Source organism: Dama dama, chromosome 25, assembly GCF_033118175.1.
Source record: "Dama dama isolate Ldn47 chromosome 25, ASM3311817v1, whole genome shotgun sequence".
NCBI lineage: Eukaryota > Metazoa > Chordata > Mammalia > Artiodactyla > Cervidae > Dama > Dama dama.
The window spans coordinates 36,305,726-36,323,428 of NC_083705.1; the positions used below are offsets into that span (position 1 = coordinate 36,305,726).

Genomic DNA, 17,703 nt, shown 5'->3' on the forward strand with positions numbered 1-17,703 from the left:
AATCAGTTCAGAAGTCTTCGAGGAAGGTCTTAAGGAATCTTTGTTAACTCAGAACAGTCTGAAAGACAAGGAAAGTACAGGAATTTATCTGCTAGGTTTTCCCATTTTCTTGACTCTATTTAACCTAAGTTAGTCCATGCGGTATTAAACCTGCACACTTCTGAACTGTGTTATCAGGTGCTGGCAGAGCCCTGTTTCAGGTCTCAGGGCGGAATACTTTACCTGGATCTAGACGTGATGGGAGGAAACAGCTGTTGGTAATTCTATGAAGTTGGGCCCAGCACATGGGCTGCTGCAGTTCCTCTGGTGGCTGGTGCATGAAGGTGGTGCTGGGCCAGCTGACCCCTGGGAGAGTGGAGACACTGGCGGTTTTGGCAGATGAAGCACCAGTGGTGACGGCAGGACATCCCAATGAGCAACAACCTGTTGAAGTCTGGGGGGCAGATGTGAGCATGGGAATCTGGCAGTCACCTGACAGAAGTTCTATACTTGGGGTCAGAAGACTCAAGAAGCCAGGTGAGCATTTGTAAGTGTACGATAACTTGTCCTTTAAGTTTTGGGGAAATTTGCTGGTGGTGGTAAGGAAAGAAAGGGAAATTTTCCCTCTTGGACTATTTTTGGCAAAGGAGTTGATTACTTCAAACAAATAATGATATTTGGCAATTAATTGTACTTTCATCCTAAAAAAACCAACATTTCTTATGAAGGTACAGATTAAATTTCTTTTGATGGTATTGTTGTTGTTCCTCAGTTATATCTGACTCTTTGTGACCCCATGGAGTATAGCCCACCAGGTTCCTCTGTCCATGGGATTCTCCAAGTGAGAATACTGCGGTGGGTAGCCATTTCCTTCTAGAGGGGATCTTTCTGACCCAGGGATTGAACCTGCATCTCCTACACTGGCAGGTGGATTCTTTACCACTGAGACACTAGGGAACCCCTTTGATGATATCATTACATTTTATTTCCACCATGAGCTCATCTTCACTACTTCATCAAACTAGAGTTGTACATTTCAGAATATTCATTCATCTACGAGGATTATTATCAAGGTTCTGGTTTGGTCACACCTGCAACTCAACCCTTACTTAAAAATGAAACAAAACAGAATAAAAAGAATCATCATAAGTTCATTTTTATGCATGCAAGATGTCAATTAATATAACATTTTAATTCAAATAAAGCTGAATACCACCTTATACAATAAATGTTTACCTTAAAATTTGAATTAAGATTTAATTTTTAAAAATTAAATATTTAAAATGTTAGACAAATCCATTTGAAAGTAAATAAATCCTACTTAAATTGTAATTTGGGCATAAAAATATTCCATATAGGGTGATAAATATTTTATTTTTTAAAAATAAATTTGTGCTAGAATTTGATAAAGCTAAATTAGTTATACAAAAAAAAATTGTGTGGCCCTTGCTGACTAGAAAAGTTCAAGCACTAGTAAATCATCCTACTTCTCCTCATTTTGGGGAAAGTACATATACATGTACATTATTTGTTCTTTTAGGTGCCAAGTAATCTAGTATTTTCCTACCAAGGATGAACCAGAGAAATATCTTATTTCATTTTTTGTAGTGCTAGGAAACTTTCTTGTATCTCAGGGGAAAATTCTGAGGCACATGTAAGTCATGGGTTGTCTTGGGGAAAGAAATTCTACTAAATATTTTATAACATAAATATAATCAGTATGGATTATGTACACAGAGAACATCAGATAATTTACACAAGTGAGAGAAAAATGAAATAGAAAAATAACATCAGAAAAGTAAGGTCACAAAACTAGTCAGAGATCAAAGGAGGCCTAGAATTTCTACAGTGCAGAATTCTAACCACTAGACCACTGGGGATAGAATTTTGAAAATCTATGGTTAGCTGGACTTTTGTTTTCCCAAACCTAACCCATTGCAAGGCAATTTTTCTCTGAATCTGACCTTAAAATTCAATGGAAGGAGAAGAAATATTCTCCGTAGCCTATTCAGTTTTCTCAACAGTGTTTATATCCAATATATAATTTCAATACTGAATTTGGCAAAGCTGGGGTTTCTAGGTCAGAGAATTAATCTCTTTGAGTCTCTTTAATCAATGTTCTAGTTTCAGAAAAACTAAATATTCCTGTTTGATTACAATTTGTGTTCTGTTCCTTGGATCAATTTCCATAATTAAAAATTATATCACAGACACTGTTCTCTGGATACACATACATGGGAACACATATTTCTGTGCACACATGTACTAGCATACACATTCACATGACATCACAAATCTTGATCATGAAAAATCTACTAGATCTTCCTGGCATGAAATGTGGATGATGAGTAACAAAGAGAGATTGAATTTGTGTCATCATTATATTTATTCTAGGTAAGATGACACTAATCTCTCATTCCTAGTTATTAATTCTGATGTTTTATAAATGTATTACTCTGCAAGTTATGATTTGAAATTGAGTAGAATATCCTTAATAACATTAGTGACATATTATTAATTAAGTATTAAAGAAATTAATTTCCAAACTTGAAAGTGGGAAAGACTAATGAGGATTTTTATGCACAGGATAACACTCTGTTGACTAATACTTAAATCACAAAATATTGTGAAGCTATAAATGTTTAGTCAGTGGATTTTACATTTTTAATTATTAAAATATATTATGGAAATTTTCATACATTCCAAAAGGACAAAAAGTAAACAAAAATCTGTATGCAAATCACCAACTTAGAAATAAAACATTCTGATATAGATAAAGCTAATTATGAACCTCTTTTTAATACCATCAAGTTTCTTTCAACTTCTGAGGTTACTGAAATACTTTCATGAGAATTCTGTTTTACCACCATGAATGGCAGACTATATATATATACGTCTATGTATAATACATATATACAAAGGTTTTAAAGTTTTTATTTAAAAAGCATCATATTATATGTATAAGCCAGCAGTTTTTTTCAGTATTAAATTTGTAAGTTTCACCCATATGGATTTGTATAGGTTGGATTTATTCATCCTCTCTGCTATGTAAAATTTCATTTTATGTATTTATCACAAATTTATTTTCCAATTAATGGACATTTCAGATTTTTTCTATCACAAAAAGTACTACAATCAATTATTTTAATTACTATCATAGGTGGATTATTGATCTTGTGACTTGCCAAAATTCAGGTGGCTTGTTTAAAAAAAAGTTATGCTTGCAGATGTTTTACCATGATCTGTCATATTTTAAACATTTAAGTATGTTTCTTTCCTTCCAGAATTTATACTTTAAAAATATGATTATTGTGTACAGATATTGCCTTGTTATCCTGTTTACATAGAAGAAAGAAATGGAATATTTAAAAACCAAATTAGAAAACATTTCTGGGAGCAGGGGAGATGGAATTGTTTGGTTGGTTGAAGACAAACTGTGCCTAGAAAGTGTTTAATACATTTTGCTGAGTAAATGATCAACAAATTTAGAAATATTATAATATTTTATAGCTTGGGAGTCCAATTTAAAATAGACTCTGGTTTATTGTTTCCCAATTTTCCATTAGTATAAATTTTCTATTTATCTAAAGACAAAGACAAAGTCCACATTACCATCCAACACCTAAGATGGCAGTAACACTACTTATAGAATCTGAGAAGAATATTTACTATCCATGGGTTGATACAACCAGTTAGGAAAATACAGCGGACAACTCTCCTGGGAGGGTGTATCTGAGATGGTTCAATACTGTCTTCTGAATGTCGGCGGACAGCAGTGTGCTGGAGCCAACTTGTAGTGGTTTGAGATAATCAAGTGCTAAATAACCAGACATTTTGAAGCTGGCTGTTAAAGGGAAGCTTGCAGTCACTCATGGTGGGAATACTTATATCATAGAAATCACCAAAGTCTACAAATCAGCCCTTAACCCCCCAGCCGGCTATGGACATTTATCAACTCATCACTTGTACTTGCACTCACAAGTACTTGTATTTGTACTACTTGTACTTTCTCCTTCATTACCCCAACCTGAATTCTAAATATCTGTTAGGCTACTACGTAGGTACTGCTTTGAAGGCAGCAGGGATATTTAAAAGTGCTTCATTTTTTTTGGCGTGTTTTTTTTGTTTTTATCTTGTTCGACACTAAAATTTCAGAAAACAACGTGGGGGAGAAGAAGGCAAGGGAATAGAATTTACGAGAGGCATGGAGTGTCAAGGGGCTGTTTGCAGGCAGAGTTCTACAGTTAAAGTTGTTGTTGTTGTGTCTGACTCTTTGAGATCCCATAGACTGCAGCACACCAGGCTTCCCTGTCCTTCACTATTAAAGTACTACATTCTAGGTCACACATGGTTTGGGCAGGGAGGATAAAGCAGACCCATCCAAAACTGAGTTTCATTCCCCAATTATACTGCCTCTTGTCGGGGAAGTGAGGGGGTGGATGTTGGAAACTACCCACACTGCCTACTTCAGCTTGGCTTGCATGCATGCTTAGTCCGTTCAGTTGTGTTAGACACTTTGCGACCCCATGGACTGTAGCCCATCATGTTCCTCTGTCTGTGGAATTTTCCAGGCAAGAATACTGGAATGGATTGCTAATTCCCCCTCCAGGAGAATCTTCCCAACCCAAGGATGGAATCTGCATCTGCTGTGGCTCCTGCATTGGCAGGCAGAATCTTTACCACTGGGCCACCTGAGAAGCCCTGAAATGGACTCATTCTATGTGGTTAACCTTACTCCTCATGGTTTTGTAATATGCACCAAAATTAGGCTATTTTTACTAAATTCTTCTCCTTCAAACTGTTTCCCTTAAATGGGTCTGTTTTTCTCATCTTGACTGTCTGATCTCTACTTCCTGTAGACCTCCACACTCACTGTCTGTTCATTACTTGTGTTACCTGTCAACACAACCATGTTTATTCCTCTGGGCATTTATAAAAGTTTTAAAAACTGATATGTCATATTTTTATACTCCCATTTAGATTATCTCTCTGCAGCTCAAGTTCTTGAGTCTCTCTAATTTCCCTGTTGTGTCTGATCAGTCTCTTTCATGGCTATTTTTTTCTGTGATTTCCATATGTGTTGTTAGTTCTTAATTGTCAGTTTATTCTTGCACTTTTGTCCTCCCTTTCTTGTGAGATTATACATGTGGCCTAGCTTTAAGGAACAGCTTTGCGTTAGTTGTACCAAGTCGCCTGATGGTAATCACTGCCTTAGGGACACTATGATGCATTAATAGTACATGTTAATTTTACCCTCAAACCCACTGTAGCCATAAGACTAGAATTTCACTTTATTTGGGAATATATCTGTATACATTTATATATTCGCCAATATATATTTTTTTCCACATAGAGCAGAGGAAGAGACGGGATAAGCTCTCTTATTATCTGCCCGTGACATTGGGCAATTTAAAAAATTAAATCATCCACCAAACGTGTAGACATGTGAGGGTCCCAACTCTGTTCTCTCAGTTCCAATTCTCTGTCTTGCATAGACTGGAGAGCACACCCCTTGTTCCCCGTCTCTCAGGGGATGTACAGCTTGAGTCCCTAAAGTTCTGGGAGGAAAAACACATCACAGGACAGTTTCAGGTTCCATTCACATGCTTACCATTTGTTTTCAGTTTCCAGTTTATTTCTGGTACTGACCAATTCGCCTCTTCGTTGAAAACTTACTTAGGCATTTAAAATAAGTTTTGTTATATTTCACCTGCTGTGTCTAGGTATTTATAGTGATGGCAGGGTTTCTTAATCGGCTTTCCTGCTAGAAATAGGAGTTGCTTTTTACAGAACTTACTGTCAGGAAAATTTATTTGAAAAGTGAGTTCATTTTTGAGTGGGAATAACAATTGCTAGTAAGCTCATTTTGGTAGAATTAGACATTGTTTTTTCTAATTCTAAGGACAATATATTTTTGTAAAAATGGGCAGTGTGTTAAATTTGCCACTATCAATACATGTGGGGACTTTGAATTGGTAGAATTCTTCTTAAATTTAATAGACATATAAAAATCTCCCTCCACATGCAAAAATACTACTAAGAATATCAAGAAAATAGAAAGAATAGAGCATATGGGAAGAATATAGCTTTGTGGACTATTTGGCGAAATTATGAAACAAATTGTTCACCACAAATAGGAGTTAATTCATGTCCTAGCTAAAAACTGAGCTGCAAAGGTAGTCGTGTAAATCAGACTGCAATGATGCTGATATAGTAGTCAGATTTCAATTTATTTCACAGGCATTTGCAATGCATCTAACATCAGACATGGGCAACACTAACAGCATCATCTCAAGGGTCTTACTGCCTAGTGTGAGACCAGCATGTAAAAAAAATTCAAAATCTAGAATAACAGTGCCATACTAACAGCATGTAAGAGTCAGAAGAAATACAGGGAAGCAAGACTTCACTGAGAAGATGGCAGCCTAAGCAAGAATTTGAGAGATAAATATAATTTAACGTGAAAGCTAACACAAGGGTAGGACAATTCAGGCACACTAAAAATGCCTCATGTGTAGCTTATGGGCATGATGCTTAGTTGGTATCATCTATGTTGAACAGGAGTATATTAATATTGATGCCCAGAAGACCTTGGGATATCTGAGTCCCCACTTGTGAATTTGATTCAATTATTCATCAAAAAGAAACACGCTTGAGAACGGAAGCAGATTCCCCATATATGAGAAGAACAACCAATTGGTAAACAGAATATAAATCCTAGAATTTGCTAGAGTATTCCACAGACACATGAGTAATGTGAGTTAACTTGGGTGGGAGCCTGTTTTGTACCAACACAGATGCCTGCTGCATGTCAATGACGGTTGTGTGATCAGTACTCAATCAGAGTCTCCCCTTTCTCTGTACATTTTCTGTGGAGAAGTCACTTACCCTCTAAATGCCTCAGTTTACTCATCTGCACAATGGGAAGAATCTAGTAACTACCTCAGGTCTTTGTAAGGCTTAAGTGTGTTAACGTGCACACAAGTATTTTAAAAAGTGACTGGAATTTAGGAGCTCTTAACTATTTCTATTGTTGCTGTGTAGACAGTCTGCCTTGGTTTTGTCCCTCATTTCTATTACAAACCATCTATTCAAAGTTCACTTGGGGAAAAGAACTCCACATATCCACAAATCAATATTATATGTATCATCCATGGTATTATATTCAAAGTGACCTTAATCTTATCTACAATATTGTAAAACATTTACACAGAGATTGTGTAATTACACATAATAACACATAACATAATTACATATAACATAATTACACATATTTGTATGTATTACTTATACAAGATACAATTTTACAATTATTTCTATTCTCTACTTGTAATTTTAGTTTAATGCTGAAATACAAGTTTTATCTTGCCAGGATATTTATTTTACCTTTTTTTTTTTCCCAGATCAATTACAGATATAATCAATATATCCCTTCTCCCACATGGCTGTATTTAACATCCATTCATTTGTCATTCATCCAGTCATTTGTTTCTTTAGTCTTCAGTTACCGAGTTCTGACCGTCTACTAACATTGATTCTGATTATTTAGATATGAGTTATAGTTTGATGTTCACAACTAGCAGATGGATGAAAGAATACAAAAATATGGTGTGTATGCACTGGAAGTATCTTAGCAGGAAATCAGTATTTTAGTAAAAATTACAAGACTTGTAAGAAACACAAATGACGATTATCGTATATGCACAAAGAATAAGTAAAATGCTGATGATAGCACCACCTGAGCAATTTTAAACATAGCTTGAGATGGAGGAAGGAATGTTTCTCACATTTTGATATGAGATTTTTTTTTAAAGGAAAACAAACTTACATGGAGCCAATCAACTATGAAGCACAAATAGGTTATTATTTATGTAAAATATTTGGAAAAGGTTTAAAATTTTTTTCTGCAATTCTGTAGGTGGAATAAATGATCCATAGGTAGCTCAACTGTGCATAAGGTAATGAGGAAGAAAATAAAATTTATATTAAGGTTTGTTTGAATTGTATTGATTATTTTTTCTGCCAATAGGAAACAAAAAGATAGTCTGAGGCGGAACTACATTTTTTTTGCTGATGGTTTAAAAAATTGAGGCAACATTGCTGATAACATTATATAAGTTTCATGTGTAGATTATATTCCAACTTCTGTATACATTACCGCGTGCTCACCAGCAATGGTTTAGTTTTCATTCGTCACAAAGTTTAGTTTCCATTCGTCACCATACACTTGATCCCTTAAGCCATTTTGCTCTCCCTCAGCCTGCCTTCCCTTCTAATTACTATTAATCTTGAACTTTATTTTTGTAAGAAAGAACTTAATTCAGCCTAACAAAATGTTCTTTCCTTTTTCCCTTGCTTTCTCTTTTTACAAGAAATCAAAACATCATACTTTTAGAGAGAATCTCCATTTCTGTATTCTGGTGGAAAGTATGTAAGGTTTGGCATTTTGGCCAGTTTCATTTTGAAGTATCTTGAGTCTATAGAAGTCTCATGATATATTTCCATGCTGCTTTAAAAAAATTTCCCCTCCACTGAGTTAGAGAATCTTTATTAACATGCAAGGCCCTTGGCCACACACTTCCCAATAGTCAAGCTGTTTCTCACACTCACCCAGCTTGTTTGTCCTTCCTCACTGCATTGCAGATGTGCTCCCTCCTGCAGGACAGATCTATATGAAGCTTTATTATGTACATTCCCTCTTATACCTGATACCCATCATGACTACTCTCATTGACCCCAGTAACTGTACCATTGATTTAGATAAACTCAATTTGGACTTATTTCTTCCTCATATGTAGTGAGTTTGACTAAAACAACAATTGCTGAATTTTTCTGACACTCATAAATCTTTTTCTAAACTCTTAAATAGTAGAAACGATGTCATATTTATTTGTGTTTTCTTTTCTGTTCTTTGAATCTTTATGTAAGATAAAGAACAAGTGTTTTGGGACTTCCTTGGCAGTCCAGTAATTAAGACTTTGCCTTCCAATGCAGGCAGTGTGGGTTTGATCCCTGGTCGGATAGCTAAGGTCCCACATGCCTTATAATCAAAACCCCCCCAAAATATAAAATAGAAGCAATATTGTAACAAATTCAATAAGGACCTTTAAAATGATCCATATTAAAAAATCTTTAAAAAATATTAAAAAAAATATTTTATTTTTTATCTAAATTCTAAATGAGTAAGTGTCCAAAACCAAACAAAACAGAGAATTGGTCAGTATAAACTCTACCTATAAAAGCCAATTTTTCTTTGACTGTTACTTTAAATATGATAACAGAGTCTTTTAAATGACTGGATTTGCTCTGAGTCTACAAGAACTACATTTATTTTATTTGCTTGGACAATTTCTTATCCTAAGAGAATATGTATTTATTTTGTATCAAACCAGAAAGGAAACAGAGGTCAATTGAATTAAATTCAAAGTTTGTTTTCAATGTGTATCTTAAAAATAAGTGGAAATTTAATGATGCATTTTTTTATGATTTTTAAATTCTCAGAATAGCCTCCTCTCTCTATCCTCTCTTGCTGAGGGCCTATTTTTCAATTTTCTGTGTATCCAATAAAAGAAAAAAAACACTCTATATATAAGCATTGTCCAAAAGTGTTTGTGAGATATATTTAGCAGTATTATAATGAAGGTCATTATCATAAGAAAAGAAAGACCTGAAAAAAAAAAGTAGTTTAAACATAGAAGTACTTTCAACAATTATCTTTTTTTCAAGTTGTTTGAATCTGTTGGGTGTTCCATGAGATGATTTTAAATTTATGAGAATGAACTTCTTGTGAGAGTTTTTTCCCCCTAAATGTGAGGGGTATCACAAGATGATGTAAGACAAAAATGACATTGAACATTTGTACAGCTTTAAAGCTAAGGTGAATTTAAACTTAGATAAAATATATCTCTCTAAATGTTTTAAGTGGGGATCTATTTCTCTTATCTCTATGTCTTTACTGTATATCTTACTTCATACATATTAATAGATCACACATATGAATTTGTCATTTCTTCCTTTAAAAATGACTGCACCCATATCAATATTCCTACATTTCTTTGTTCTGTGGTAACACTTAATGCCTGGATAAACACAAAGCATTATTGCTGCCTCCTGACTTCCCAGGTGCCACTCTTTTTTTTTTTCCAGGTGCCAGTCTTCAATGCATCTCATAAACTAAGATCAAACCTTCTAAAACACTGTTTTTATAGTAACACTCCTTGCTCAAGAATCATAAATGGTCCTTGACTGGCACTTCAGTGGGAAAAGACCACGGATGTAGGAATCAGATGAGTGCTCCAATGTCTATATAATAATAAGCCTTCTCCACTATAAAAATGAATAATGACAATATATACCTTACAAAGTTGTTAAAAGTGGTTTTAAGGATTAAAAAACGATAAATATCTCAAAGCAGTTTTAAAATTGTAGATCACTATACAGATGCACTATGTAAGTTTCAAATTTCTCATAAATGGACTACTGCGTCCCTACCTGTCTAACCTTATTTCCCATCACTGATCTATGGGCATACTCCGCTCCAAATAAACTGAATTCTCTATCCTAACATGTCATATCTATCCCTATCTTTACTCCTGCTTGTTCAATCTGTGTGCTCACCTTTCCCCCTTTAATACTACCTAAATTCCCAGGAAAATTCTCATCTCATCTTGACCTCCTGCTGCATATACCTAAATGGATTAGGTCTGATTGCATAGATTAGATTCACAGCCAGATGACCAAAACATAGAAGGCAGTCTGTGAACAAACAATAGGTATGCAGTAAATAGTTGTCTGTGGGTTGTTATTGTGTCACCTCTCTCTCTCTTTCCTCTGAATGCTATGGAATTATTTGTAAGCTTGAGAAGACAAAGGATACTAATTAAAGTTACATATGATGGTTAATTTTATGTGTCAATTTGACTGGACCCATGTATTTGGTGAAACATTATTTTGGATATTTTGATGAAGGTGTTTGGATGAGATTTCATATTTGGATCAGTACACCAAATAGAACAGAAAAGCTGAGTAAGAGGAAACTCCTTCTGCCTGACTGGCTTTGAACTGAGATAATAGTTTTTCCTGCTTTCAGACTTGAACTGAATCACTAGCTCTTCCTGGGTCTCAAGCCTACTGGCCTAAGGACTGGAACCATGCTTTCAGTTTTCTTGAGTCTCTAGCTTGCTTACTCACCCTGCAGACCTTGGGACTTTTCAGTCTCCATGACTGCATGAGCAAATTCCTTGTAGGACTAAATTGATACGCATGTCTGCATAGTTGCTGTGTCCTGTCTGACTCTTGGCAACCCCATGGATTGTCTCACCATGGACGGGCTCCTCTGTCCATGGGATTCTCCAGGCAAGAACACTGGAGTTGGTTGCCATTTCCTTCTCCAGGGGATCTTCCCGGCCCAGGACTGAATCTGCTGTCTCCTGTGTCTCCTCACTGGCAGGCAGATTCTTTACCACTAGCGCCACCTGGAGTATATATTATATTAAGTCGCTCAGTCGTGTCTGACTCTTCAGGACCTCATCGACTGTAGCCCCCCAGGCTCCTCTGCCCATGGGATTCTCCAGGCAAGAATACTGGAGTGGGTTGTCTTTCCTTCTCTAGGGTATCTTCCTGACCCAGGTCTCCCACATTGCAGGCAGATTCTTTACAGTTTGAGCTGCCTCGGAAGCTCAGCACCACCTGGGAAGCCCATATATTTATATAATATAAGTCTATTGAGCTTTCCCTGTGGCTCAGTGGTAAAGAATCTGCTTGCAATGCAGGACACCCAGGAGATGTGGGTTCAATCCCTGGGTTGGGAATATCCCTTGGAGGAGAGCATGGCAACCCACTCCAGTATTCCTGCCTGGAGAATCCCATGGACAGAGGAGCCATAGGGTTGCAAAAAGTTGGACACAACTGAAATGACTTAGCACACATGCACATATATAAATATTTATGAGATTTGAGCCCTTTAGGATGCTTCTTGTGTCTTTTTTCGTATATAAATTGTTTACTCTTAAATCTCCATGCAAACAAAACAAGATAAAGCAAAACAAATAAACCACACAAAACAAAGCCAATTGAACAGGAAAGAAAAATCAAATGATTAAAACCTCTACAATTAAGCTACACTCTAGCAAGGATGTGTATAAAAACTATTAAAAAAATTACCAGAAAATTAGCTATAAGCATGAGTAACAATATTCTACCTAACTTAAATTTGTGAGAAAGAAATGCTTAGGACACTTTTTCACAAAGCCCAAGGAGTAAACATTTAGTTTCATTCACAAAGCCCAAGGAATAAAGATTCAGCTACAGTGAGCATAGTAAGATAGGAGCCTGTACTGTATACTAGTCTATTCTCTCTGCAGATACTTTGGGAGTATGCACATAATGTACACATTTAAATTGTTTTTAAAAAATGAAATATCACACACTAGAAATCTTAAAATATGATTATTTCCATTCCATTAGCTTGAGCAGTTTCATATACATTTCCACCTTGATCCCAAGTGTTGTCTTTCTAGTGGCATTTTTGTACTTTAATTGTAATAAAATTTGAAGCAGAGGCTCACTTTTTGAGCAAAACAATAGATTACAGTATTATTATTGCTATTTTACTTCTTCTCGCTATTGCACTGAGCTCTTGATTTTTAGAACTTCCCAAGTCCTTTGCATTGTATTTTGCACTTTGCCTTAGGTCATTGTACTGAACACATGTTCTGTAGAGCCAGAGCCCTTTTTGGTTTTGCTTGCCTTATATTTTCAGCACCTAAAATAGTGTCCAGTCCATTGTAAAAGATCAAAAAATTGTACAGATGGATAAATAGCAAAATAGACTGCCAAAAGAATTCACAGGCAGGTTTCCATTAGAAGATAGGATTTGAGTAAAATTCTAGCTTGTAAAATTTTGCTATTGTACCTAAATTTTACAGGTGCTGTTAAGAATAAGATAAAAGTAGTTTCTAAATACACCTAAAGCAATATATACATATATTAATTATCAGAAAGAAATTAATGGAATCAGTTACCTTATTTAAGTGAAACTATTCTTTTTATTTTGTAATATAGAATCTCACTAAGAACAGAATAATTCTTGTTACTGTTAAATATAAAACATGTTATACTTAGCACTGGTAGTTTAAGAGAATTTCCAATGGTTCCAATGCCATTTTTAAAGAGAACTATGTTTTTGTGTGGTAAAACCAACAAAAAAAGTTTCTGAAATTGTGTGTTTTTGGAGCAGAGAGAAAGAAAGCAAACAAACTCCAGAAGTTCTTCATTGCCTATCTCTGGTATAAATTTGCAGGTTTCATAGCAGCATTTCTTATCTGAGTGGAAAATAGCGAAGATTTTCCCCATTTCATAATTATCAGACAAATAAAATATGTAAAAATGTAAATGACTAAAAAATTCAATTAAAGTACAGAGAATAAACGCATGTCCAGTCACTTCAGTCTTGTCCTATTCTTTGTGACCCCACAGACTGCGGCCCACTAGGCTCCTTTGTCCATGAGATTCTCTAGGCGAGAATATAGGAGTGAGTCGCTATGCCCTTCTCCAGGGGATCTTCCTGACCCAGGAATCAAACCCATATCTCCTGTATCTCCTGGATTGCAGGCAGAGAGAAGAAGTACAATAATTTAAAAATTCAAGTAAAAATTGCATGAATATTTCTGGTGGTTGGATTTTTAAGGTGTGGTGTTTCTTAATGGTTATTTTCCTAATCTTTTTTAATGTAGCTCCTGAAGAATAATGGAGAAATTCCAACTGTCCACTTCTTACCTATTTACATATTTTAATTTCTTGATTTCCAACTTCTTGGATCTTTTTTGTCTGCTTTATTATTTCATAGATTGAAATTCACTTGTCTTTGTTCTTTGTTCCCATTCACTGTCTGTGTGTTGTACCAAAGAAATGTAGTAATTGTATTGTGTATTTTGATTTACATAGTACATTCTGTCCTCTGGTATATTCATTGCCTAAAGATTTGAATAGAGTAAGTTCTGGTGGCTCAGAAGGTAAAGAATCTGCCTACAACGCAGGAGACCCTGGTTCAGTCCCTGGGTTGAAAAGATCCCCTGGAGAATGGAATGGCAATCCACACCAGTATTCTTGCTTGGAGAATTCCATGGACAGAGGAGCCATGGCCTACAGTCCTTGGGGTCGCAAAGAGTCAGACTTGACTGAGTGACCAACAGTTTAGCCTGCTGCTTTTTTTATTCAGTTGTACCTCCCACCTGTAGATTATTGGGATAGGACTCCACAAAAAGCACGAATAAAACATTTTTAATCAGTGAGTTCATATATTTCCCTTTAGTTCAATATTACTGGACTGGGCATTTTTCTTTTGAGAGGGGAACATCTTATTTTTTCTGTTTCTTTCACTTCCTCTGTCAGAGATAAAGCTAGACATGAAAGTGGTAAGGATAGTAACATAATATTGCACAGATAATCAGTAATATAATATCGCATAGAGAAAAGAGTCTGGTGTGAACTGAACTCAGCTTTGATTTGTACGGAAGTGACTGGGCATTTTAAAAGGAGAAGGCGTGACTGGGGAAGGGAGTGGTTGAGGACTCATAAAATCAAGAAAGTGAAAACTTACAAAGAGCAGGTAGGAGAATTGGTCCATGTGAAAGCCATCTGGGTTTGCTAACTGGCATTTACGGTTTAATGAAATTAAGCTCCTATCCTCCATCAAGGCTGGAGACAAGGGCTCCCTCTTCAGGTTTTGGCTGGAACACACAGTAAATTTTGGAGGCAGCTGTGAGTTTTCTCTGGTCTTGAGTGATTAGAAGCTATGTGTTTGTGCTAAGTTGCTTCGGTCATGTCTGACACTTTGTGACTCCATGGCTGTCACCCTCCAGGTTGCTCTGTCCATGGGATTCTCCAGGAGAGAATACTGGAGTGGGTTGTCATGCGCTTCTCAAGTGGATCTTCCTAATCCAGGGATGGAACCCATGTCTCCTATGTCTCCGGCATTGGCAGGCAGGTTTGTTAGCACTAGTACTACTTGGGAATCCCTGTTTAAGTCTTTAAAGACCAAGCTTTAGGTCTGGTAGAGAGTAGGACTTGGAGGAGCCTGATGAGAATTTGGTCAGAAGAGACAACCTTTGTCTCTTCTTTGAATACTTTAAAAAATCTCTTTTTAATTTTATTTTGCTTTTGCTAACTCTTCCATCCAATGGAATTAAAGTAAATGAAGTGTATTAAATAAATCATAGCATATAATCTAAATGTATCATAGGTATATTGGCTTACACGGGTTATGCTTGTAGAATTTAGAACTGAAAGTTGATAAGAACTGGTAGCAAAAATTGATTTCTAATACCTGTGCTGTTTGCCAGTCACAGCTTATGGATCTGGTTTATGTCTTTTCCTGAAAAGTCCTCGTTGGCCATTCCTAGAGTGACTCATACTTCTTTTCTGAAGCAAGTAGTCAGACTTTCTAGTCAGACTTTCCATCTTTTTCTGCTCTTATCTTTCTTACTCAATGGTAATGATTTGCAATCTGCATCAGAAAGACATGTCTTCTTTCACTAACTCAGAAAGGGGAGGTAATAAAATTTTCTTTATAGTAAGCTTTTTTCCACTCCAAGCTCAAAGAAGGAAGTTTTAGGGATCATGAAATAAATGCCATCAGTCAAACCAAACAGACTCATTAAGCCATGAAGGAGGTTCTTTCCTTCTCTTATATTTATGTTCCTATTATGATCAAGGACAAAATAATGTATGAATAAATTAAATAGCTCAAGAGCATTTTTTGAATATTTGATGCACTCACTAAATCGTATAGTTTATTATTCCAATTCTCCTTTCTGACTTAATTTTTTGGGATATAAATAAAAATAAAAGGTCTTTCAAATAACTTGATTAATTTCTTACAGTTTAATATAGCCCACTTTATGATATGTCTATTTGCTGTTTGTGTGGTCCAAGTTGATATTTTAAAAATGTATATAAACAGCTGTGTTGTAAAAACATCTAAGATCTGTTATTAAGAATGCTGGTTATAGGGAAGGTTATCCCTGTGAGGAGCATATGAGAAATGTCCTAATTTTCTCTCAATTTTGCTGTGTACCTAAAACCACCCTAAAAAATTAAGTCTGTAAAATAGAAAAAGAAAAATTTCAATTAGGTCTTTGCTTTTTTTTCTGATAGTGTGGGGGGAAACTGAAGTTTTTTTTTCTGCAGAAAGCCGAGAGGAACTAAAGAGCCTCTTGATGAGGGTGAAGGAGGAGAGTGAAAGAGCCGGCTTAAGACTAAATATTAAAAAAACTAAAATCGTGACAAAACTAAGACCTGGCCCCATTACTGCAAGGCAAATAGAAGGGAAAAACGTGGAAGTAGTGACAGATTTCCTCTTCCTGGACTCCAACATCACTGTGGACGGTGACTGCAGCCATGAAATCAGAAGGTGATTGCTTCTTGGCAGGAAAGCGATGACAAACCTAGACAGTGCGTTGAAAAGCAGAGACATTACTCTGCTGACAAAGGTCTGTATAGTCAAGGCTATGGCCTTCCCAGTGATCACATGTGGTTGTGGGAGCTGGACCGTAAAGAAGGCAGAATGCCAAAGAATTGATGCCTTTGAATTGTGGTGCTGGAGAAGACTCCTGAAATTCCCTTGGACAATAAAGAGATCAAACCAGTCAATCTTAAGGGAGGTCAACCCTGAATATTCACTGGAAGAACTGATGCTGAAGCTCCAGTATTTTGGTCATCTGATGTGAGCAGACAACTCACTGGAAAAGTCCCTAATGCTGGGAAGGATTGAGAGCAGAAGGAGAAGAGGGCGTCAGGGGATGGCATCACTGATGCAATGAACATGAACTTGGGCAAACTCCGGGAGATGGTGAGGGACAGGGAGGCCTGGAGTGCTGCAGTCCACGGGGTTGTGAACAGTCGGACAGGACTGGGCGACTGAACAACAACAGCCATAGTAGGGGAAAGGGAAATAAGGAAGGGACTGGGCACCGTTGCTCATACCAGTTGACAGCAATCTCCTTCACCACAAAACAGTTAAGAATAATCTGTTTTAAAGAGTAGAATAGTGGTTGACAGGGACTGGGATATAGGGGGAATGGAGAGATGCTGATCAAACGTACAAACTTCCAGGTAGAAGATGAGTAAGTTCTAGGAGTACAGCATGGTGACTATAGTCAACAATATTTTATTATACACTTGAAGGTTGCTGGGAGAGTAGGTTGTAAATGTTCTCACCACACAAACACAATGGGAATTATGTGAGGTGATGGAGGTGTTAATTAATGCTATTATGGCAATTGTTTCACAATATATATCTGTATCAAATCACCACATGTATACTTTAAACTTACATGAAGTTATATCTCAGGGGATCTGGAAAAAAAGAATAATCTGCTTTATGTCTAAATTCAGAATGAGAATAAGTAAAGGTTTTAATAAGGAAAGGGAGGGAAAGGAAGGAAGCTGACTGATTTTTCAAGGCAACCAATAGCTTCAGGTAAGTGTTTTATCATTATTTGGTTAAGCTTCCAATAGCTTCTGGATGCTACCATTTTATTTTTGGAACATTGTTTTCTTTGTAGATTAATGCTTACTTTTCAGGAGGCAGGGAAGTAATACTGCTAATGTAAAAATGCCTTATTACTTTTACAAGGCTTAAAATGGAGATAGTAGGGAATGCAAGGTAAAGCAGAGTTCTAGTTTCTAGAGAAAGGGATTGCTTTTGGACAAAGCTCTCCTTGA

General features: G+C 36.2%; 1 protein-coding gene across 2 annotated transcripts in view; it reads left to right on the forward strand.

Annotated features, from left to right (window-relative positions):
* The first annotated feature begins 245 nt into the window (after positions 1–245).
* EMB (embigin) overlaps positions 246–17,703 on the forward strand; it is a 118,685-nt gene continuing 101,227 nt past the window's right edge. For both annotated transcript variants that reach the window (XM_061129823.1, XM_061129824.1), the window contains exon 1: positions 246–516. In XM_061129823.1, coding sequence (XP_060985806.1) covers positions 285–516 — 232 coding nt within the window. In that variant the 5' untranslated portion in view covers positions 246–284. The remainder of the gene's footprint in view (positions 517–17,703) is intronic.